Source organism: Choristoneura fumiferana, chromosome 20 (assembly GCF_025370935.1).
Source record: "Choristoneura fumiferana chromosome 20, NRCan_CFum_1, whole genome shotgun sequence".
NCBI classification, from domain to species: domain Eukaryota; kingdom Metazoa; phylum Arthropoda; class Insecta; order Lepidoptera; family Tortricidae; genus Choristoneura; species Choristoneura fumiferana.
In genome coordinates, this window is record NC_133491.1 from 2896267 (window position 1) to 2921716 (window position 25450).

The following is a 25450-nucleotide window of genomic DNA, read 5'->3' on the forward strand; positions in this document are numbered from 1 at the left end:
GGCCTTTGTTTACACTTGTTCCTTAAGAGTTGAATATGTCTATTTGTACTTGATTGCTTGCCCTTTTGGAAAGGGTCGAATTTCTGTGTCTAAATTGCCTTTAAAACTTTTTGTTAAAACTAAACTTTTGGCTTTACTTGGAATTCTTAGGGCCACGGGTAACTTTCTAAAACATGTGGACTTGATCTTTTAAAATTTGATTCTGAGATTATTCTTTTTTTTTCTATCTATTTATAAGAGAATATGCGGGACGAACTACGTGAACCACCCTGAGGTGTTACGTGGTGTGGTTGGGTGGTCGCTACTGATAGCGACTGATAATAACCCTAGAGGTGAATAACTTGTTAGATAAGGTTTAAATCTTTAAATATTATTTTTATGTTTAAGTAAGTAAGTAAGCTAGTTAAAAATAAAACATATTTGAAAATAAAAACTTTATTTAATAATATTTTAAACGTAATAACTAAACTTACCACTTGCTAAACTAACTAAAGCTATATATTAATAAATACTATACTATTTATATCTAAACAAATTAACTATAAATTAAGTAAAACATCATTGGATCTTTAAGCGTTTTTAATAATAGTAATAAAACATTGTGTTCCACTTAAATTAAACTTTGAACTTCCTTTTCAACCATCCACCAGACTCAACTTAAAATACATTTCGTAATACATATAAAATTCTAATACACCTAACTTAATAACGAGTATAGCCTCCATCAGCGTCAATAACCGCTTGAAGCCTGCTTCTCATTGATCCAACCAATTTTGAGCATACTTCTGTACCTCTAAACGAGTCCCAAACATCGAGAACGTGATCCTTCAAGTTTTGGGTTGTTCTCACCATCGAAGAATCCCAGCTTTGGACCATCAATCCCCAAAGATTCTCGATGGGATTGATGTCCGGACTTTTAGGTGGCATCCTGATTAAGTGAAGATCTGTTTGGTTCTCAATCCAGCTTTGTACAATTCTGGCGTTGTGTATTGAGGAATTATCCTGAACAAAGTGTACTTGTTCTAAAATGTCTTTATAAGCCAGACTGTTTAACCGACCCGATATTTCAACAAGTTCGCCTGGTCCACTCGCACCCATCCAACCCCAATATCCGACAGAAATACGGCCACTCCTGCGGTTGGGGAGTACATTGCCGTCTGAATATCGGCTATGGTTGACACGCCATAAACTAAGTCGGCCATCTGTTGCAGACGTGAACACCTTTTCATCGAGAAACAAAACGCCATTAAAATCGTAGTCCAAATACCTTTGGGCAAAATTGAACCTCATTGTTTTGTGTCTGTCTGTTAGAAGTGGCTTTTTGGCAGGCACTCTGTGATGCAGCCCAGCATCGTGTAATCGACGTCTGATAGTATGAGATGACACATTAAGCTGGGCAGCGTAAGTGCTCGTATTCACGAATCTGCGATACCGGACATCTTCAATCAACTGCTGATCTTGTTGTAATGTCGTTTTTTTGGGACGTCCAAAAGATACGTGCTTTGTTATATCACCCTCGTCTGCCCATCTCTGCTTCCACAAGTAGACAGTTTTTCTCTGAAAAATAAATTGTAATTCATAACTGACAAAGAAAACCAAACAATCATCGCTGATATGTGCATCGATAATGTATGCGACCTGGAATTCTAAAATGCTTTAAAAAAATACTTACTGAGACACCCAATTCATCGGCTATATCGGATACAGAAATGCCGTCTTCACATAAAGCAACAATTCTGTGTTTAGTATGGTTACTTATGCGGTACATTTTTTAAGATAATTTTACTATTAACCAAACACACTAACCCACAACCGAATGTCCGTCAATCATGAAAATTCTATTTCAAAATATTTTAGTGTCAGGAAACATTATTTAAAGACCGGTAATCAATATGAGCCGATATTATCAATGAAATGATTGTCTTACCTACGTAAAAGAAGACTCTTCAGAATTAAGTGACTGGCCACTTAGAAATGAAGGATTGTCGTATTACTATTTGTTTGAATGACGTGACATCATGCACTTGACAGCTTGAATGTTTAACGATAAACTCAATTTTCATTTGTGTTTATAACTCTTTGGTGGTGAATTAACTTCAGTTCATCAAAAGAGGTATTTTGCAAAAAAGAACTGCAGACAAGAGATTCTACAACAAAACCCGCAACTTATATCACACACAATATGAACCTTTTACAAATACGATTTCTGGGCGATCTAGTAGAACCTTAGTCGGTCCCAAAAAGCATTTTGATCCTTAATAGGAATGGGATCGAATGGCATTAAAAAAATCGTCAAAATTGATGAATTCTGTGAATGTAGATTGTCATCATTTAAAAAGTTAGGAATGAAATCCTAAAGCCATTTTTGCGTGGCGGCAAGGGGTCTAGGCTGTCCTTACTACCCCGTTTTAACTTTCCACCCTGTATAGAATTATAGACCATAACTAAAATTAAAAACAAGCATCCACCAACAACCTTTCGGTTCTGCCGTAGTCGGGCAAAAATAAAGGCATTTATTTCCTCGAAAGGAATTCCCATTTACATTTTTTATAACATTCAAAAACCACTAATGTCCAATAGATGCATACCAAAGTCTCAGTAATATGTAAACAAAACAAACCAAAAACATCTCCAGTCAAACGGAATTAAAAATCCTAAAGTGACATTATTTTAAATAGAGTAATCCTCTGCCAAAGAGTTTGGAATAGCAATTGGTATACGACTTGAAACTTCAAGTGACTGATTGAATACATCAAGATTATGGAGTTCGATATTATGCAAATGCGTTCATATGCCGCTGACAATAGAGTTGTGTTTATGGTGTTTAAGTACATAATTTTGATTATCATGTTGGATATATAATTATGGTTAATAGTGTATACATATTTATGCACTTTATGGTGTTTCTAAGTTTATGGTTTAATTAATGAGGATATATTATTGCAAATTGTTGTATACATAGTTATCTCTCAAATTGTGTATACTAATTTATGTCCATTTTCATGTTCCCAAATTGATGACCATTTAGATGACTACGCTTTTTGCCACTCTGTGGTGTATACATATCTTTGCCCTTGACTGTACACCCACCTTGTTTGTAGTGAGATTTGTCGAGCTCGTCAAAATACCCATCAACCGCAGCCTCCACTTAATCATTGCTGGCAAATCTTTTACCACCAAGCCATTTTTTTTAATTTGGAAACAAAAAATGATCGGAAGGGGCCAAATCTGGCGAATAGGGTGCATGAGGAAGTAATTCGAACTAAACTCGCGGATTTTGGTCATTGTCTTGCTGAAACAAATTTTTTTTTTTGCCACATGCGGTCGTTTTTGACAGATTTTTTCACTTAATTGATGCAAAAGGTTAGCATTATACTCGCCATTGATAGTATTTCCTTTCTGAAGATAATCTATGAAGATTATCCCACGGTCCAAAAAACGGAGGCCATGACCTTTCCTGCTGATGGAACTGTTTTTGCCTTCTCTGGGGCCGGTTCTCCTCTTCGAGTCCATTGCTTCGACTGTTCTTTCGTATCTGGTGTGAAATAATGCTCCCACGTTTCATCCATAGTGATAAAACGCCGCAAAAACTCCGCTTTATTGTTGTGAAATTTTGCCAAACACTCGGTCGAAATATCTTCGCGACATAGTTTTTGTTCGTCTGTGAGCAATCGCGGCACCCACCTTCTGCACACATCTTTTTCATATCCTAATTTTCAGTTAATATGCGGTATACAGCACTTTTTGAAATCCCTGCCATGTCTGCTAGCTCGCGTACTTTCAATCGAAGGTCATCTAGTACCATTTTGTGGATTTTTTTTACTGTATCAGTCAGTAGTTCATTTGGTCGACCATATCGATGTTCATCTTCGCAACTAGAACGACCTCGTTTAAACTCTGCCACCCAATATTTTACTGTTGTAAACGATGGAGCAGAGTCACCCAAAGTAGAATCTAGCTCGGTTTTAATACTAGTTCGACTAAAACCTTTCAAATGAAAGTATTGTATCACATAACGATGGCCAATTTTCTCCATGTCTGAAAATATTTTCATAGCGTCCACTATTGATGGCTACTAAACAAAATACAAACGACGCTACGTGTTCGAATTTAAAATTTAAACTTTATAAAGTGCATTATTTAAAAAAAAGTATTTACTCAAAATAAAAACCTCTAAGTGTGTCAGGTCGGGTACTTCTGGGACTGCCCTCGTAAGTCAGGAAGCGTAACTCAGCACAAAACCCACACAAAAAGTGGCCATACCTAAAGCCAAAACGACTTATGAATTGAGAAAAATATTTTTTTCGTTTGTATCTGAATACCTCTAATTAAGTCCCATCCCATAGGCACAAAATCAGGATCTGATGACTGGATCCTAAGGAAATCGAGGGAACTCTTTAAATATTGTAGGGACACCTATGGTAATTTGGATATATTTAGTAGTAACTCGTGCATTTGCTCTTGAACATCATCATTTGATGAAGTGGAACTAATGATAAAGACAAGTGAAGACCACAGCTGACCACCGGAATTAGGTACTACTCAATAGCAAGTATTTCACGGGTTTAATTTCAATGTTTTACAATTCCTGACTTACTATTTGTTCGTAGAATAAAGGTAACTAAAACTACATACAAACTAAACTTATAAATAAAAAAGTAATGGAGAAAAAAAAATGTAGTCAGTATAGTCTACTTTTATTGAACGTCCTTTATGTTCAAGTAAGACCTAGAAATAATTAAACTAAAATCAACATACTTATGGGTAAGGCCGCGAATTTTAACCAATGTGACATAGAAATAACATAAAAAAAATACGTGACGTTACCATAAAACGTAACGCAAATTTTTATAAAGCCTAGATCAAACTGGTAAAAATTCCCATTAGGGAAAAAAATACATGTCATATAATAAAGTGAAGTTTTTATTTTTACTAGAACTTTCTGACGATACTGATCTTAAATTCGTCCTATATGAGATCTATAGAGCTAAACATGAGAATGTGGAAGTAGAACACGAACATCTTTCCAAAAGTGTATCTTTACATGCCTCTCTAACACTGCCAATAAGGTGCACATTTATAAGCATAACGAATTTGGATGTGGTTTTTTTTTATTCGACTGGATGGCAAACGATCAAATGAGTAAGAGATCAACACCGCCCATAAAAATCTGCAACGCCAGGGGTATTGCAGACGCGTTGCCAACCTAGAGGCCTATGATGGGATACCTCACGTGCCAGTAATTTCACTGGCTGTCTTACTCACCACGCCGAAACACAACAGTGCAAGCACTGCTGCTTCACGGCAGGATTAGCGAGGAAGATGGTGGTAGCAATCCGGGCGGACCTTGCACAAGGTCCTACCACCTAGTTGTGAGCATGCTTGTGACTTCGACTGTACAAGCTATTAAATACCTCAAAGAAATGGCCAAAACCCTAAATCACAGGTTTTACCAATTTAGGAAGTAGTATCTTAGTTAAGTGGACAATGTAAAAAGATGTTTTTGGAAATAAATTATTATGATTATTAAGTTTAGGTAACAAATGAACTAAGTAGGTAAGTGAATCTCTCCGTTTGTCTCTCACTTTAAATACGCTATGCATGTAGCAGGACGTGAACACAGAACTCGCCACAATTCTCTTGTGCCGATCCCTGCACCTACAGATTAAAATTTATTTAACTTCAAAATATCCATCTAACTAACTTACTGTGCGTGCAGTCATTGGAAACCTAATAATAAACTGGTGTAAGTTAGAATTTTTCTGTGTGAACTTCCCTTTACCACATTTTTTCGTTACGTTATGTACAAAATACGTAGCATTTTGTAAAAATGTAACGTAATCGTAACGAAAGTGTAACGTGTTTTATACAAAAAATCGTTTATCATGGTGAATAACGACATTTTGAACATAATAACACATGCCACTTACATGGAAAAGATTACCCTATCGTATGAAAAAACAACCAGTTAAAAATAATCACTACTTACCCTTAAAATCGAACAAGCACTTTCGACGTTTTTTCGAAAAAAAACCTCCGCGTCACTTTTGATGGCTGTTTGTCAACAAACTGATGAGATTTATTTATCTCATCGATGTTGCCCTATTAGAGTATTAGTTGCCAGTGTACAAAAACAAATTTCTACCGAAATTGGCGTTAAAGGTAGCTTAATTAAGCGTCACCTAAGTATTCGTAACGAAAACGTGGTTTTTTGGCACGTGAAAAGAAATAAATATAAAACATGAAAATTATTTGATTATCATGATTCCGCAATCGGTAGGACTATCGTTATATCATAAAATTTTGTTTAAACAAAATCATGATCATGAGAAGTTAAATAGCATGAAAATAATAAGGTATTAAGTACTCGTGGTCAAAAAAAATAGCCAATTTTCGTTACGTTTTGGACGGTAATATATTTTTATTATTTTTTTAAAAGGGTTTAAATCAATTATCTCATTTGCGACCTTGAGAGTTTATATCGTGTCATATAATAAAAAAAAAATTAAACATCTAGGTGTTATCAGTTTTTTTTTATCAGCGTTTCAAATTTGAAACGTCCAAATTGGTCAAAATTCGCTGCCTTACCCTTATATAGATAAATACATACTTAAATACATATTAAACATCCAAGACCCGAGAACAAACATTCGTATTATTCAGACAAATTTCTGCCCCGGCCGGGAATCGAACCCGGGACCTCAAGTTTCGTAGTCAGGTTCTCTAACCACTTAGCCATCCGGTCGTCAAATGATAGAATATGTTAGATTCTTTTTTAACTATCAATTTCCAGTAATACTGAATGTCAATAGGTTAATGAGTTCATTACAAATAATATTTATAATAAAAACAAAAGTAAGAGTACTTGATTTATTAATCGCTTATTATACCTACTACAAATTACTTCTAAAGCACTATAATATGTACATTTAACTTATCGTAGTATAACTGTAAATAGTAAACTGATAAATTAATAACTATGAAATAGTTGTCACGTCAGTCTGTCAGTCAGAGTGTGGTACAGCAGCACCATACCATCATCAAAACCAAACAGCTTCGCTTCTTTTATACCTACTACATAATAAAAGATTAAATTTAGACTACGTCTAAAAATCTGAACCAAAACTTGGGAAAAGTCAATGGTGGGCACTTAACATGACAGGAAATTTCTGCAATGTCTACGAAATTACAGAAGTTCATAACGTCGGTGATACTGCAATACCTTATGGAAAATGCTAGTTACGTGTGGTATTGCAGTATCGCCAACGATAACACATTTAGTTTACGTATCGTTACACTTCATAAACGGTCCATGTTGGAACGAAAAAGCATAGTAAACTTATCCTGAGGCCTTATTGTTGTAAAATTGTTTGCTTTATCCACAGTTTCTAAAAGGTTGAGAAAGAAACATCTTGATTTACGTTTTTCATTATTTGAAATACACGCAGCCTTTGTTGTGTCATTATTTGGGTATATGAGGGTTTCTCCAGTTTTTTTATGGGTGCGACCCTTCTTCTGCAGCGGTATACCTTTGGCGGGAATATTAGTTCTGGCTTCGCTGGATATAGTTTTACATGTTTCCCCGATGGTCCTGGAGACGGCAAGCGCAAGTATTTTTCATTATACTCCAACCAACGGAGAACCTGCCAAGACAAATATGAATTCTAATGAACGCATGGAAAATAACTAGGATATGGGTGTCAATGTCAAAGTTGCAATGCGGTGTGAGGGACTCGGGGGTGTCACGGTAGATAGGGAGTAATAAATACTTGTTACTACTTCTGTATATTACCAATTTGATCCCAGTAACAACTACTTCATACTCTCTACGACTACATCAGTACTGTAGATATAAATCTAACACTCGGACACACGTCACACCAAGATCTAGTTTTCAAAGTAATGCGATGAACAACAGCGTGTCTTAAAAAGCAGTGGCGTCAAAAGAGGGAAATTGTTGAGCACTAGATATTTGGACTTACTGGACATTGTCTTGATCAAGTTTTCCAAGGAAATTTTAGTGCAACTACAATTAACTTCACTAAGAAAAGACAAATTTCAAAACTTGGTCCAAGGAAATATAGTAGTAGAGGTTAATGAGAAAAATCTTGCAGTAACACCGTCCTTACAAATTAAAGTATTAATAAAAAAGGGTTTGTCAGTTAATATAGCAAAGTACAACTTACAATTTCATATGCAGAATCCATCGAGTTTTCACCAACGGTGCAAGACATGTTGGTTGAATTAGACATGTTTGACACGAAAGACATTTTAGATTATATTTGGTAGGCAATCGAGTAGAGTATGTGTAAGCTTTGAGCTCAGTATCACAAATGATATTCGTTTAGCGGCCCCGTTAAAACATACCTTAATTATTATTTCGACATTCCTGCTTAAACCTGATCTTTATGATGCGTCATTACTTAATTGCTAGATAATCACCTAACTAGTTTTTTTCTATCTTTACTGTCTAATGAGTTGCAACGAAAATGTTAAACACCAATTTATAATGATTAGAATAAACGATAATTACTTTATCATCTATTCGTTTTAAATCGGTACATAAGGTAAACAAATCGGGATTTAGGGTTGTAGATCGAGACAAACAAAAAACATTATTTATAGTAGTAAATCTGTATTTAATCCAACAGAATAACAATCAGCCTATAATTGCCTTTCTACCAGCCGGATTCTTTTGTTCTATACTTTTACAAAATGTAGTGTGTGCGCATAGCTTTTGCTCTCGAAGCCTTAGCCGTGAAAGAGTGATAGTACCGAGGATACCGAGATCCGACCGGGTGAATTTACAAAATGGGAATTTTCTTGGGTAATGAAACCTAGCCAGTTCGATTTTTCACTCATATTCATCGAAATCTTTTCGGTAGGGACACACTTGTCCCACGTACGCAACGTGGGAGAGATTGTGTGCACACTTGTCCCATGTTTAAGTACGACGTGTATTGACATCAGACGCTGTTGTTTTAGTTCTCCAGGTGCACTAATGTACAATGTTTTCCGATTCCGAGAGTGAATTTGAAGACCATTTAGCTTTGTTATTTTTAAATGAATATCATATCACAAAGAAAACAAAAAGAAAGAAGAAAAGATATTGGGTTCACGATTTAAATAAAGAGAGAAAATGTTGGTGAATACCACACATTATTGCAGGGGGTCTATATTAATTCGAATAAAATAATTGGCATAACGTTATTTCGCATAATTATTAATTCGCATAACATAACTGAATATGCGCATTTACATTATGCGTACCTAATGTCTTACGTAAATAAGTTGGCACGAATTTAGTTAGCATGACGTTACTTTGCATAAGTATTAAAAACTATAACCATAAAATGGTAATTTTAATAAAATTTTAACTTTTATTTGTCAAACACAATATTATTACTTACAGTAAAATGATTATTTTGACTGTCCAGATTGTTTTAATTACTCAATTAGATCTGAGAAAAGTGAACTACTATGTGAAAATATCTATTATTGGGCTATTTGAACCAAATACCTGACATCGAAGGCTAAGGCGGGAGCGAAGCGCAGCGTTGAACCTAACCTTACAGAGTCGGTTTTGCCCTGACCAAGGTAATTCACTCGCTTGATAAAATTATGCGAATTTGTTTTATAACAGTTACAGTTGATAATGTTATGCATAGTTCAATTATGCGTATTCATTATTATGCTAAAAAGGAGTTATGCTTCTTTATAATTATCCCATTCACGGCCACGCGTCCGAGTGCGAACGCGATGCGCCAGGCCCCCATACAAAATATTTTCGTTTTCGCTCAAAGCGATGACTGCACCCGTCACGGGCCGCGCGGGTACGCTATACGTACAGTCGAGTTCATAAACATTGTGAGCAAAAATTTGATCAAAAATATCTGAACACTATAGTGTATACCTCTGAACACGACTCTACGCCGTTAACAATATATTGTTAACGGCGTAGAGTCGTGTTCAGAGGTATTTTTGATCAAATTTTTGCTCACTAGTTTATGAACTCGACTATATTTCTTTTTTTGTTTTCGTGTAAATGACATGCATCAACACGTTAATCTTCTATCTACATTGAAATAATTTGTTTTTTAAATAATATGGCCTTTTCCCGATTTTTCGACAACACTAAGTCAGACTTACAAAATTTCGACTTCTTGTTCATCGTGCTGAACCAGGGCTTTACTATATAAAAATGGCTATTAAAAGTGATTTACATATTTGGCCAAGTTTTAGATTAAACTTTAGCATTATTTTGTTTACTCTAAAGAAACGTATATGATTGTATTGTTAGATGATCATTCAAATCAGCCCACATCCACCCACTGCTGAGTAAAGGCCTCTTCATTATTTTAGATAAATAAAACATATTTAAAAAATCGATTGTATAATTCATTGGTTTAAAGCAGAGTGATTAATAGCGTATAGGCTCCCTGTTTCGGCGCGGTACTGCGCGAGCCGCAGATACCGTCGTACGCCGCGCCCCCGCGACTGCTGCCGCCCACCGCGCTCGAGCCGCCTGCATGTCTTCGTGGCTGAGTTGGCGGCGCGGCTCCTCCTGAAGCCCGAGGGCGCGGTAGAGCGGCAGAGGCAGAGGGCAGGTAGATTTTGGCCAGAAACAGCAAAGGATTGGCAGCCAGCGCTGCCAGTGCTGCTCCTGTCCTCCGCATCTAATAATAATAATATCACTTAGGTATAGCAGGCATACCAATATTTAAGCAAGATTTTGTTAACAAAACAAATACAAGAATTAGCGAGTAGATTTTCATGGGTAAATTACAGTAATTTATTTTTTATTTTTACGATCAGCTACGGAGTCAAAGATAATTAGGTTACGTCAATGAGGGACCGCACGACACGAACTTCGAGTTTCGTAGTAGCCCTGCAGTTTTGTATATTAGCCCCTTGGTCGTGATTGTGCGAAAAGATTGGGGGTTGGATATAAGTTAATTTAATTTATTATTACTCTTTTGTAGTATTTTTCCTCACAGCCGAAATGAAAAGAAAAGTGTCTAACTCGGGTGAAATTACCCATTTTCCCTCGAACTACTGGCCAGAAATATCTCGGGTGAAATGGGTCACTTTCCACCCTTGGTTATCAATCTACTATTAAAATTCTTGAATGTACCAAATCCGGCAGCTGAAGTTTGTTTACATTTAGTTAAATACCTATCCAAAGCAATCTAAAATATCCAAATGTATCTAGTTCATGAATATTAATATTTATGCTAGGTTTTTGTCTATGATGTAAATTGATGCTGATTATTTGTATCTAGTTAGTTGTATTATTTTGTTGGCTTTTGTTATATTGTTGTTTGCTCATCTTAGACAAATAAAACATATTTAAAAAAGAAAACTGATGCGTATGGCGTTGGCATGGCGAGTATCCGCCGCATTTGCCGCGGCGGCCCACCTCGCACGCGCCGCCTGCACCTCCTGCTGCGTCAGCGGGGGGCGCGGCTCGTCAGGTAGGTGGAGCGTGCGGCAAAGGCGCAATTCTGTTGAACGATGTGATGGCTTTCTCGCGCCTCTTCCGTCTGCTGAGAGAACAGCGGCACCTCTTCCTGCCGTTGTCCCCTCAGGCCCTCAGCAAGGGCTCCATTTCTGCTTCATCTCTCCTGTTGGCAAAAAGAGTTAATTTTTTTAAACAGTTTCCATTTTGCTCCTCGGCGTCCCGTCGACAACTATTCAACTTCACGTTAGATGTAGTGTTACCAGACGAAGATTTTATTTTCTACCATTACCACGACAAAAAATATGGGGAATCAAAACTTTTTTTTTTTTTTTTCAAAATGCCTCCAGAGTCTTAAGTAGCCCCGTTCTACGGTAGTTTTTCAGTATGAAATCAACGGAATTTTGGGGTAATTTTCAAACTCAAACTCACACAAACTCACAACATTTATTGACAAGAAAAACACACTACATCACAACAAAAACACAGTAAAAACATAAATAGGAAAAGAGAGGAAAATAAGAGATATTGTGCTGTAGTGTGATGCCAAAAGGACTCAGCTCAGCATATGCCGTAGCCCTGTAACCAGAGCTGCAGCGCTGGTTTTCAGCTGAACCCCGGTGAGTGTGCACCCACGTAACCGAACCCGAACCGATTTTAAATCCTTTGCGATGAAACATGTAGGACGTTGCGGATTTTCACGCCATTTGGAAACGACTTTTTCGCGGTGTTGTCTTCTGTTGATTGTGGCAACTGAATAAATACGAATATCTAAGTTCTCTCTATAGGAATAGAAAATGTAAGAATGACACTTCATACTACAGCATGAAAATGGTATACAACTTATACAATAAGATACAACTCACAGCCGTTTGAATTTTACCGTTTTTTTTTCTTTACATGCTTTAATCACAATTTTTTACTAAAAAAACAATTAAATTCACACAGTAATAGTTTACTCACGCAAAAAACAAAAAGTTGCAGGTTCAAACTTGTATTTTACGTATGACGCGTCGTCACTTCACACTTCATTGCTTAAGTAAACAAAGAATGAATTCAAGCGAGTCAATCTGACTCGAATACTAGACTCGAGTCAGTTGTACTCGCATAATAGAATCGAGTCAGCGAGTACGAAACCGATTATCTCTGACTCGAGTACCGAATCGAGTCTGGCGTACTCGAATAAAAATATTTTGGTACTCGAGTAGGAGAGTCCTAAGCAGGAATATAGTCTGACTCGAGTCAAGCCGTACTCGGCACATCGCTATCGCTGCTACACGGCACTGAGATAATTACCGAAGTTTCCATAGTAAGCGTCCAAAGTTGAGATGACGGAAAGAGTTAACTGCGCGCGCAGGATTGCTCCTTAATAATTAGTGTATAAATTTAAATTACTTTAACGGATTAAAAAAAAACAAAGCGCACAATCAATGTGTAAGTAACTCTGTCTGTCTGTTACCTATTAGTAGGAATATTATAGTATATACATTTAAATCATTTCAGTGGTTTAAGCGTGAAGAGGTAACAAACATGCAGACAGCTAAGAGTAGTATGGAATACAATTAATAAATCGATCAAAACAAACAATAATTTTAATTAATACATCTGGCCATCGGCTAACGGCGATTTAAATCGCGTATGAGTCGATCACGGTCCTCCCTTGCGCACTGCAGAGCGTCGGCGGCGGCGGGAGCTGCGGGGAGCGGCGTCGCTCCTCGACAGCGCCTCCCCCGTGAGCCGCCCAGCACCACAGAGTACATTATTAAATAACTGAAATAGAGTTGTCACTCACGATCCTTGAATAGCGCCATCTAAATAGTTGTGTTCGAACTAAGAGCCCAATGTATAAATGCATAGCTATAGATAACCGTGCCTGATTTGTTAGTATCCAATTAAGTACTAATGTTTGAAGGATTTACATGATTATTCATTCTGCCATTAGATGTAATGAACTATGTCAAAATTTATGTCAAGATTTATTAATGACAGAATGAATAAGCATGTAAACCCAAATTATGAATTATTAAGACAATAAAACCAAGACAAATACTTTTTCCTCCTTTTATTGTAATACTTAGCAGCTAAAACTTGCATCACATCCTCAGTGTCATAATTTTTTGAATTACCGCTTAATATCTTATTTATGTCGCGGCACCAATTACACAAAAAAAAATTGCATGCTATATTCAAAAGTTGTGCAACGATTTCTTTTTTGTGGACTGAACATGTTAAAAAATTTACGTTCATCCTAGCATACAGAATAGTTTTTATGTAATTCTTTATACAAGGCATAGCCGATTGCTCTTTGAGAATATCATGGACAATATCTTGAATGAAAGAAAAACAAGAAACAAGTTCATCGCTCGGATATGCTAAATAGGATTGATTTTTGGAAAATTCTCTTATTCTTATGTATGAATTTGCCTCATGTTCAGTAGGTTTATATAAATCATTTTTACAACATTTGCATTTTTTAAATACTTTTACAGATAATTGACGTAAAACGTAGCCGGTTACATATTCCAACGCAGCAAATATGCGTGGATCTGTCATTTTAACTGGAACTGGTACGACAATTTCGTCATTATATAAATGCTTAAATTCGATCTCTACTGGCTCAACGTTTTCATTCTTTTTCGTAAAAAACAATTTTTTTAAACTTTTAAATGAATAGCAGTTGTCATTTTCGCAATTGCCGGTCGAGGTGCTGCTAATATTATTAATTAATAACGAAGCAAACGCTGCCTCGAACCCCGCACATGTAGGTGAATTGTTGCGGTAACCATGGCTTCTTACGCTCCCGAAAAAATTTTCGAGTGGATCTTGGTTAAAATGTCGACACCATATCGATTTAATATTATATTCATCGATTAATTTATTTTTGATAAACTCCATATTTTCTATGGTTCTCAGCCAGTTGCGGATAGACGGTACAGAAGAAACTTTACCATCCTTTGTGACGAATTTCATCGATTTTAAAATTATTTTAAATTCAGTCCATCGCTGGCTGTGTGCTGACCTGGGAGTCAATGCTTGTAGCAAGGGCTTGCCGCTTCTCTTGGCTGAATTTGTAAAGCTGCCATTTAATGAGTCAAACAGACTATCCATAAATAGGATAAAATCCGCTGTGTGCTTGCATTCATCGGGTAACAGCCCTTGATCTGAAAAATAAAGTACATATTGCAGTACAGTTTTAGAGTTTGCGAAATGAAAAGTTGCATTGAATTTTTTTTTTCTCTGTGTATCTGTTTTCTGTATCGCTTACTATGTCTGGTGTACAATAAAGAGTCTTTGTATTGTATTGTATTGTTGCGAAATGAAACAGGTTGCCAAACGTTACGTTGCAAAAAGGCAGTACACGCAGTTCATGACATACAACCTGGTGATAGACAGACAGACAGACAGGCAGACGGACGGACAAATCTTATAAATCATAATCTTAGTAAAATCTTAGTAATAGGGTCCCGTTTTTACCCTTTGGGTACGGAACCGTAAAAATTTCATGTCAATAATATTTTACATACAATCAGAGTTGACCTACACAAGAAATCAAGAATAAATAAAACATACCTGATGTTGAAGCTCCTGCATTAACAGCAGTTTGAGTATTGGGTTGGTTGGTATTTTCTTTATTTTCAACTGCACCTGTAATTAAAAACAAATCATTTCTTTTAAAAATCCCCAATTAGTTTTTTGTTTGGATGTAATTTTTGTGTATTTTTTGTATAGTTTGAATTTTACATCGCATTGGGGTTTCAATCTGAATGCGTCATACTCAAAACTGATGAATAGATTTTAATGTGGTTTTCATTAGCATACGTATACACCTTGTTTTTTTATTTCTGTCAACTGCGACTGATTGCTCAGTTCATTGATAGAAACTAGCTAGTTAATTAACTTTCTGCCCAAATAAAAAAAAAAATGTTTTTTTATACATATAATGACTTCACGGTCATTGATAAAATCAGCAATCTTGACACTTAAAGACCACATTTTTAACATTCTTTTGTCAATTAAAAACATTGTAGTTATCATTGCATTGTTCGATCGATCGATGGGGACATTATAATCGCATAAATTTAATTGAATTGAAACACTGTAGTTATGAACATTAAAAAAACGTCATGATTCAGAACCTTTAGGTACTATATTTTACTGCACATAATTAGTTTTCTTAATCCTTGATAATCTTTTAATTTTACCTTATGTTGGCTGCGCAATAGTTTACCTGTCTTTTTCTGACTATTCTAATTAGACAGCAACAGCTAGTCAATCTTGCGGGCGACACACAAGCCAGGCAGAACGCAAAAATTTCTGAATAGATTTGTATGTTGTTTTAACCATCATGTAGGTAATCTTTCTCAGATAATAATATTCATACACAAGTTAGTATTATTTATTTAGATGACAGTGATTTTTCTTTGTTCCTGCTAAAATGATGCTATTATGGTCACACTAGCTTTTGCCCACGGCTTCACCCACAAGGAATTCAGTTATCGCGCGCTGTTTTGGGATAAAAAGTAGCCTATGTTACTCTTTGGCCCATAGTGTTAACGCGGCCTCTAAATAACCTGTTCCTGCGGGGCGAGCGGGGCGAGGTGTCGACACAAGCGAGCGCAGCGGTCCCCGCCGTCGTCTATATACATTCACTCGCAGCAAGTGACACTCGCTTTACATACATGTACCTCTTAAGCTCGGTGCATTAAATTAAGTTCATTATAAGCCGGAGTTTTCTTGAAGTATAAACCCCACAGCTGGGCTGTTCGTCAATAATAGCCCCGACACATAGACTATCTCTTAAAATCACGTTGATCCATTGCTCCATTTCGACGTGAAAGACGGACAAACATACAAACACACAAACTCTCGCATTTATAGTAATAGTATGGATTTGTAATAATAAGCATCTTTCACCTAAAAATTATTTCTCTCTTAAATTCGTTTTCGTTTAAGTTAGGTTAGAGTTGTGACTACTTGCGACCAGGCGTAAAGCGCCTAAACAATGCATAATAGATGGGTCTACTTTGGCACATTCATTATCCATGAGTTTTCTGGTATGGGATTTTTCTGGTTTGTTATACCCTGAACGAAGTAAGTTAAAATATCATTCTTACCTTTCAAATGCATAGTAGGTACTGCAATATTAGTGAGCATTTTGCTGCCGAGATAGTACTTATCTTCAAAATGTACATGGCAAACTCGGCGGTACTTGAAGACATACATATCATCAAGTAGAAGTATGTTTCCTCCAATGGCAAAGGTCCATGCATGAAATCGAGTCAGATCTTTTTCTGGGTTAGGAAACTTGTGAAGTATTACGTTGTCTTCACCTATTACAGAAACAATGTTTAAATATATTATATATATGATGTAACCAAGAATGAAGTACTAATATTAATGGACAAATCGCCAAAATATTTGTATGCGCATGGCTGAAGAACCACTGCACCAAATTGGATAGTTATTTTTGTTCGTGTTCGTAATTGTTGGTATCAAAGAAAATTTTAATAATTAGAAAAAACCTAAAGCGTTAGCTAGTAAACAATAAAACATAAAGTGGTCTCTGGTCTGGAGAAGAAATAAAACAAATGGAGTACAGTATATCAGGCAAAAACATTTAGAAGAGATGAAAATTAAGTAGCAACATCTATAAGTGAAAGAACTAGAATCGATACTTGCGTTGCTTATTACAGCTTGGAACTCAACACTTCCGTTCTGCAGCCATAGTTATTCCGTAAAACAAAGCCGTAAAATACAATTTAGAAAATTCTGTCCAATGTTCAAAGCCAAGTTTCGTGTTGCGCAGTTGTTCGTTGTCCGAGATCAAAACCGGGTAGTTATTAAGAAGAAGCGATCGGTCCAATTTGCAAAGCCAAAGTTTGTGTTTTTCGCAGGTTATCAGTGTCCAAAATTAAAGCCAAAGGTCAAAATTGTGATTGAAATCCGTAAAAACTTGTAATCCGTTCACGCAGTACGAAACGAAAACCGTCGTAACTTCGTAAGGACGACAGCTGTCAACAGTGGTGTTACCAACCAATTAAATTTAAAAACAACGAATTTTTTCTGAAAAGACCTAATTTGGCTACAGTTTACTTTAGATTTAGATTTAAGTTCGTTACTGTATTTTTTTATTAGTCTATAATTATATTTTATAATGTTTCTTCCGTTGTTTTAATTTTTTTGATTAATACTAAATACTTTTTTTACATGAATTTGGCAACACTAAAAATATAAGTTTCGTTCGAAAACATGTATGTTATTGAGTTTACGTCTAAGACTTCCAATTTCAGAACGTAAAATTTCTACGAAGTCGCCATCTACATAGAAATGTTCGAACTAAGCTCTGAGAGGAATATTGTATGGAAAGCAGAAATGTTCTAAGTGAAGTGGCTCTGCCCAGCACGGGCCCGGCGCCGTCTCGGGCTCCTAGAGCAGCTGCCGCGCGCCCAGCAGACACCTCCAGCGCCCTGACAGATATAAAACGACACATTATGTACTCGTACGTGTATGTCTGTCTGGTGGCGTGCATACGTCGACACGCCGATCTTTGTTTTAGGGTTTCGTACCCAAAGGGTGCCAACGGAACCCTATTACTGAGACTCCGCTGTCTGTTTGTCTGTCTGTCTGTCTGTCACAGGGCTCTATCTCTTGAGCCGTAATAGCTAGACACTTGAAATGTTCACATGTATTACAGTGGCCGCTACAACAACAAATACTAAAAATAAAAACAAGGTACAAATTAAAGGGGGTCGTCATACAAGAAACGTGTTTCATTCAGCGGTTTTTGGTTGGTACGCTGCCAAGATGACGGCCGTCAGTTGCTAGGGGCAACGCCCGTGACCCTATGTTGTTAAATGTTTAACTTCTTATTAATTTGTGATTTTATTAGTACTATTTTATAAAACCTTCGATAATTATAATAATAATAAATAAAACTTAAACCGATTGAGCTGAAATTTTGCATGCATGTATAAATCTGATGACAATATTATTATGACGTAGAGCTGATCTGATTATGAAGTTAGATGTTGGCCATAGGAACTCTGTAATATAACGACACGACCGCATCGGTTTTAGTCTCATTTGATTCGTCTTGACGACTACCTACTTTGGTAACCAGGGGCAAAAAGTACCGCCAACAAAAAAGCTTGTATTAGATTTTTTTACAAAAAATTATTACTGAACTTAAAACATTTTTTTTTTAAACATTGTACGGAGGTGCGGAACCCTTCATGCGCGAGTCGCTCGCACTCGCACTTGACCTTTTTTTTTATTCGACTGAATGGCAAACGAGCAAGTGGGGCTCCTGATGGTAAGAGATCACCACCGCCCATAAACTTCTCGTGCTCTTTTATAGTTTAGCTATGTCTGTCTGTCCGTCCATTCGTCCCGCAACTCCATCTGCATAGAATTCTATGTGCTTTATAGTATTTCATCTAAATTAGGTCAAAAGTGCCACGAAAATTCTAGGCTCTGATAATATTAGTATAGTTAATGGATAAGGGCTTAGAGTCGATTCCACGGCTATTTAGCTTGGGAGGAAGTAAGGGTAAGTGGTAAGTACCACCTCCTGACCTGTCAGCCGGAAAGGTCCTGGGAATAAATCGTTCACGGTCTTCGCGTCTTTGCCTTTGGCGGTCAGTTAGATCTTCAGATAAAGCCTCTTCCGTGAATAAAATCGTTCCATTAGTTCTAATAAAAAAAAGAAACGAATTTTCGAAAATCCTTTAAAGTTCCTCCAACAAACATGCAACTTCTGTGGACAATTCTTCTATCAGTTATATATTATTCTTTAAACAATTGCCAAAGAAAAAAAAAGGAGTTTTGCCTACTAGACTAGTCAACCCTGTCAATTTACGAAATTTACTGCGTAGCTTTCTTTAGAAGTGTATATACAATTATTATATATTATTTCTCATATTGAAAAGCTAGAGGTCACCCTATGGCGGTGAAAACTCTCCCTTTATGCACACGGCTATCATTGCAAATGGTAAAATGAATTAATGAGACTACAGGGCGTTGATTCGGCGAGGTCCCGGAGCAACAGAGGCACCAAGAATTTGTTTAGATAGGCGCCAGGTGTCTCCATCGACAAACGAATGATATGTCTAAATAAAAAACAGTAAGTTTAAGTTAATAAGGTTTATTACATTGAAAAGTACCAATGTTACAAAAAGGCAGTGAAGGTTACAAAAAGGTAGTAACCTATATTTTTATCAAAACACCTCTTAAACTAAAACACCTGAGAGGTAAAAGGGTTCAGACACCCTCCACATCTTCATATACCTCCAGAAAATAATAATAGAACTTGAGGTTGCTTCACCACTACATCGATCAATAGAAGGTAACAGTGAAAGATGGGGTAGGCTCCGTAACCACAATACATATCTCTAACGTTGCTTAAAGTTAAAACCAGAATATTCTTATTTAAGGTCTAAATTTGGAAATTAAACATTTACATATGAAAGAAAGAAAGCATCACATTATTACTACCACAATAGCAGATTAGGAAAAGGGCGTTATTTAGATAGCTGTATAACTTTACCACTGGTTGTGACACCTTGCATATGGAAATAAGTAAAAAGGAAAATCAGTTCAGGTAGTATTAAATTTCTAGGGTAGAACAGTTAATTTGAATTACTCACCAATATCAGTTTATAAATGACACGGCAGCGTTAGAAAGTAAAATATTGATAATTTAAAATGGAATTGGGTACTCGGTGACTTCACGTCATACCGAGGGTGAAGTAGCGTCAAGGGAAGGGTAGCTCCTGCCAAGTCGGGGGGAACTGTGAAATCATGAGTCGAGTAGGAAGATACCTAGACTTACCACTACAAGTGTGAGAACACAGATGAAAAATTTACTTGGGTACTCGGTGACTTTCGTCAAACCGAGGGGGAATGAGCGTCAAGGGATTGGTAGTTCCTGCCAGAACGGGGGGAACTGTGAAATCATGGGTCGAGTAAGAAGACACCTAACGTAGGGCGGCGAACTTAGTACTCTAACCACTACAGAGTTGAGGACACAGATGGAATGCCTCGGTGCTAGCAGTAATCGGCTACCCCGTACACCGTACTGAACGACTGCAATAAGAACATCACAGCGTCAGCCGGCAGGAAGCACAGGGCGGTGGTTCGTTACCCGATTCGACCCTAGCACGATCAGGTCTACCACCTTAACGGATTTTTAAATATTATTTTTTTTAAAGAATTTACCAAAAAAACAAATCCAAGCACCGAAAGTAGATACCTGGCAAGGTATAAGGAAGGAAGTAGTCTAAAAAATTCTTAACCTAACCGTTGTTCACAATAACAATTCTTTACCTATACTGTAATGTATAATTATTTTTAACGTCCAAACACTTACCGGATTGTTCCTGCATTGCTATAACTACGCTAAACCGCCATCTAGTGTGGAGTAGAAGTGACGTTTAATTCATTGATCCGTCCTCACAACATCTATTTGTTCATGGCAATTGCATCGGGTATGTTGGCGGACCTGTCATTTAGTTTGACATTCATGACAGGTTTGAGGCATTGTAACACCCGTTATACACAAATATTCATAAATTTGCGTAATCTGTGGTAAGTGTTGCCAGGCGTATGTTCGAGTTTTCTGATTGATGAGTGAAGTCGGGTTGTAACATTAGTATGTTATTAAATATTAGTTACAAAAATTAAGGTGTTATTGTTTCCCTCGTCGTTATTGACAATTTATTAATCGTTTCAGGGTTCCAGCCCGCATTGTTATGGCCAAATTTCCTCTTTTTATTATTTCTTAAGAATACAAATTGCTAGGGCGAAATGGTACCTTGATTTCCCTAATTTCCGGCATTTGTAAACTTGCAACTCTCTCATCGAATTGTCGACCTAAAGGAATTCTAGGCGATAAAAACCAATGGTCACGCCATTACGAGGCATTTTATTTCCGAATTTCGATATTTCGAGACTATTACATTGTTCAGTACCGGAGTTCAAAATTCCCTTGTAAGTATCTCGGCGATTGGCTGCGTGGCTAGCAATTTTCTTAATCGTTGTCGGCTTTTAACAGTTTTTTATTTTGTATTTCAGCACCCGTAAAAGGTGTGACTATCGACGCCTCATAGTACCGTATTTCTAACAAAATCAGTGTCGATCGGCAAATAAAAACCTGGTAAGTACCTTACATTACACGTTACATCGAAATTTATTTGCCGCCGACCGTGTATTAAATAGTTTCTTTCTTGCAATATTACAGCATCCGTAAATTGCGTCCGGCGACTGTGGCAAACGCGAGCACCCTTTTGTCCGGCACAAGGAGTTGACAATCGTCAAATTGGAACACCCGGCAGGACGTTTTTCCTCTAAAAAGTAAGAATTCTTGCATTTACTTTTTTTCCCAAAATGCGAGGGTAGGGTTTCGGTTGCCACCTGGTCAAATTATATTATATTCTTTCTTTGCATAGCTAATGCAGCTGCCTTGTTGTTTTTAAACCTAGCACAGCACACCGTTGCACTTATTTCACATTAATTAAATATCTAATTTCTTTAAATATTTCCCCGAACCCCGGCAGGGTTCCCCGGACAGATTTGTTTTACTCATTATCTTATGTGAAATGTTTGTAGATGCTTATCATCGCATTCTAGTAACATTATTGTTATAATTTATCTTATTTTTCTATAAACTTTTGGTACCGACCTCGTCGGTCAGTCTCGGCATGTTTCCGGAGACCCTGTCTTTCGTTCCTTGTTAGTTGAAAATAATAACTAGGTACATTTCTATTTAATTGCCTTATTAGCTTTTGCAAATCAAAATGCATTTGCAGCACCTGGAATATTCCATGTACTCATGAAATCTTGTTTACCCTCATTTTATTTTACCATTAATTACTGAAACACTTTATTTCCTTTTGGCTATTTAAATGCATTTGCAATGCTTTGGATTAATATTTCTTATATTCTGAGACCTTACATACCTTTATTTTCTGTTGTGGTATATCCTCTAATCATTTAGTGCGTTCTAGCAATTTAAATGTAATTATAATGCTTTTGTGTAAATGTTTGATGTACTTTGCAACTTTGCCCAACCTCTATTAATTTAAATTGAAATACTGAGCGGCTTTATTACTTTATACCCGTTGCAATGCATTTACAGAAAATTTGTTCTAGTATTCTCTGCACTCTGCAACTTTGCCCACCCTACTTTTATTTTATAATAAACTACATATTATTATTTTAGTTTGCAATAAACTACTGAGTAACCTAATTACTTCCTGCCTGGTTTACGCCTTGGTTTTTAATATTTTCTTTGCCATGCAACTTTGCCCACCCTCATTTTATTTTGCAACAAGCTACTCAGTGTTATATTTATTACTACGCGTTTATGGTAATGCAATCTATTCCCACTTCAACTGCTATGCGTACACCTGCTTCTGGGGCTTACTTGAACGGAGGTCCTGACCAATTTCAGGAGGTGTATGGTACGGGTTAAGACTAACCGCGCCGCCCGTCCGTATCTGCTTACCTGAGCAACGCTGCGGGAACGAGCCAGCGAAAGATAAGCCGACTTTAATAACTTTAGGGATTTAAAAAGATACCATAAACGTGATCAGCCAAACCTCGACACCAACTACCCACCCTTGGGTAAATAATTATTGTACCCACTACATAATTAAGTTGCCCTACTGTTAAGGTACGATAAGTGACTCCGTCGTTGAAAACGGAATTGAATAAATTACGTTACCAATTTCTGATTTTCCTTGGGGTTTACCCCGTATCCTAGTAGGGTGGCCAAAAATATTATCATTACAATACCATGGTTTTATGTAGCTTACTGATGGCTACTGATGATCACTAGTGATCACTAAAAATTACCAAGAGCGCTACTGGATCCTTAACTTACTGATTTTCGACATCTTACTAAATAAGCATCATGCTTTAAAATGCATCATTAGATGACTTCCAAGTTAACCTACTACATATGCATATTTCTACAGAATTAACTAAGTGGAACCATTGCAAAACAATGACCTAAATCCTTCGAATTGATATCACCGGAAGTCCCCACAGATCGAGTCGTTCCTAAGAGAACATTCAATTCATGTTTCATTGTAACAGGATTGAAATTACTCTAAAATAAGTTATAGCTAAAGACGCTAACCTAAATCCTTCAAATCTTTACCACCGGAAGTACTTATGGATCAAGTTATTCCTAAGTGAGTATACCATTTATGTTTCGCTGTAACAGGATTTTACCTAAATTAAACTAATTTATGACGTATACCAGTAAACTTCTGGCCCGACACCACTACTATAAACGCAGATCCCTCTTAGGGTACCTGTCAGGAAGTCAGCGTTTACTCTACAGCTTCTTCCCGCCAGAGACCGCGGTTGACGCGCTCCGTTTGGTTCACCTGAGGATGGTAGCATTGGTTGTAGAAAACGTGTGGTACATTATACTTCGACATGAGGTCCCTGAAACTCTTAGAAACGAATTGGGGTCCATTATCTACATATAAGTACTTAGGAGTACCGTGATTTAAGAATATTCCCTGCTCCATACACTTAACGATAGAAGACGCAGTAACCCTACGTAGGGGAAACAGAGTAACGTATTTACTAAAATAGTCAGAGCATACAAACAGGTACTGATTTCTTTGGTAAGATGGTGGGGAAAGGACCGAGAATATCGCAAGAAATAGCCTCGCCAGGTACCGAGATGCGGCGGGGATTACCCATCAAACCTGGGCGAGAAACGTTAACCGGTTTATGAGTTTTACAAATCTCACAAGAGTCCACATAATCCTTCACATCCTGAAAAATGGTAGGCCAAAAATACAGGTTGGCTATTCTAAGATGAGTCTTGGCCACACCAAAGTGTCCCGCGGACGCGTCGTCATGACACTTTTGCAAAATAGAATTCCACTCTTCATAAGAAACAACCAACTTCCAGTCAAATTGAGCTGTCAGGCGATATTTGTTCTTAGAAAGACGAAAGAGTTTGTTATATTTTAAAATTAGGGAAAAGAGTAGGACTACTAGACACCTTTGCATATATATCCAAGTACCAGGGGTCTTGCGTGGAATGTATGTCTACGGAACCATTTGAATACGCGATAAGCAATCTGGTAATATGTGTTCCTTACCTTTACGGTGTATAAGTTCAAAGTTAAATTGACTGAATCTACAGGCCCATCTATTAAGACGGCCGGTAGGATTTTCAAGATTAGAGAACCACTTCAACGAAGCATGGTCAGTCACTATATAACATTTTCTTCCCTCCACATACACCCGGTACTGTTCCAAAGCGTAGATCACCGCCAAGAGCTCTCTCTCGGTGGCTGAGTAATTAGTTTCGGGAGCGTTTAAAGTACGGCTGCAGTACGCAATTGGGTGGTCACAATTATCCACGCGTTGAGTTAACACTGCGCCAATGGCAAAGGAGGAAGCGTCGGTGTGAATATAAAAAGGTTCGGTATAATCCGGACATCTTGCAGCTTTAAGTACGTTGAAAGCATCATCAGCTTCCTCAGACCAGATAAATTTAACCTTTTTACTGGTTAGTCGCGATGAAGGGCGCGCTATTTGAGAATTTTTTTTAAATAAAATGGCGGTACCATCCTGCCATACCAAGGAAACGCTTGATGCCTTTGGCATCTTGAGGAATCGGGAAATTTAGAATTACTTCATTTTAGAAGGATCAGTCCTTAAGCCATATCGATCCACGACATAACCTAAGTATTTAAGTTCACTGCAATTTTCCAAAGACGGCTTTTAGTAAACGCAGGTGTTCATCAAAATCAGAAGTGCAATTGTCATCTATGTAACAAAAAACTTTGTTATCGAATTCAGCAGTAAATAGATTATCCATCAGCCGCTGCATAGTAGCTGAAGCTCCCACCAGACCGAAACACATTCGATTATAATGATATAAACCACGGCCAGGAACACTAAAGGCTGTTTTTTCCTTAGACACTTCTTAAAGGTATATTATGGTAGGCTGCGCTTAAATCG

The 25450-nt window shown here is 37.2% G+C and overlaps 1 protein-coding gene across 2 annotated transcripts; it reads right to left on the reverse strand.

Moving 5' to 3' along the window:
- Positions 1 to 10438: 10438 nt before the first annotated feature.
- Positions 10439 to 17642, reverse strand: LOC141439064 (uncharacterized). Of its 2 annotated transcripts, XM_074103192.1 has the most exons (4): positions 16573 to 17642; positions 15029 to 15103; positions 14478 to 14619; positions 10439 to 11624 (listed from the first exon to the last, which is right to left on the reverse strand). In XM_074103192.1, the coding sequence occupies exons 1-4, from the start codon at positions 16679 to 16681 to the stop codon at positions 11585 to 11587; spliced, it is 366 nt and encodes a 121-aa protein (XP_073959293.1). In that variant the 5' UTR covers positions 16682 to 17642; the 3' UTR covers positions 10439 to 11584. The 2 variants fall into 2 exon arrangements, 1 of the variants encoding a protein (XP_073959293.1); XR_012452552.1 differs by having other exon boundaries at positions 12422 to 17642.
- Positions 17643 to 25450: the final 7808 nt, after the last annotated feature.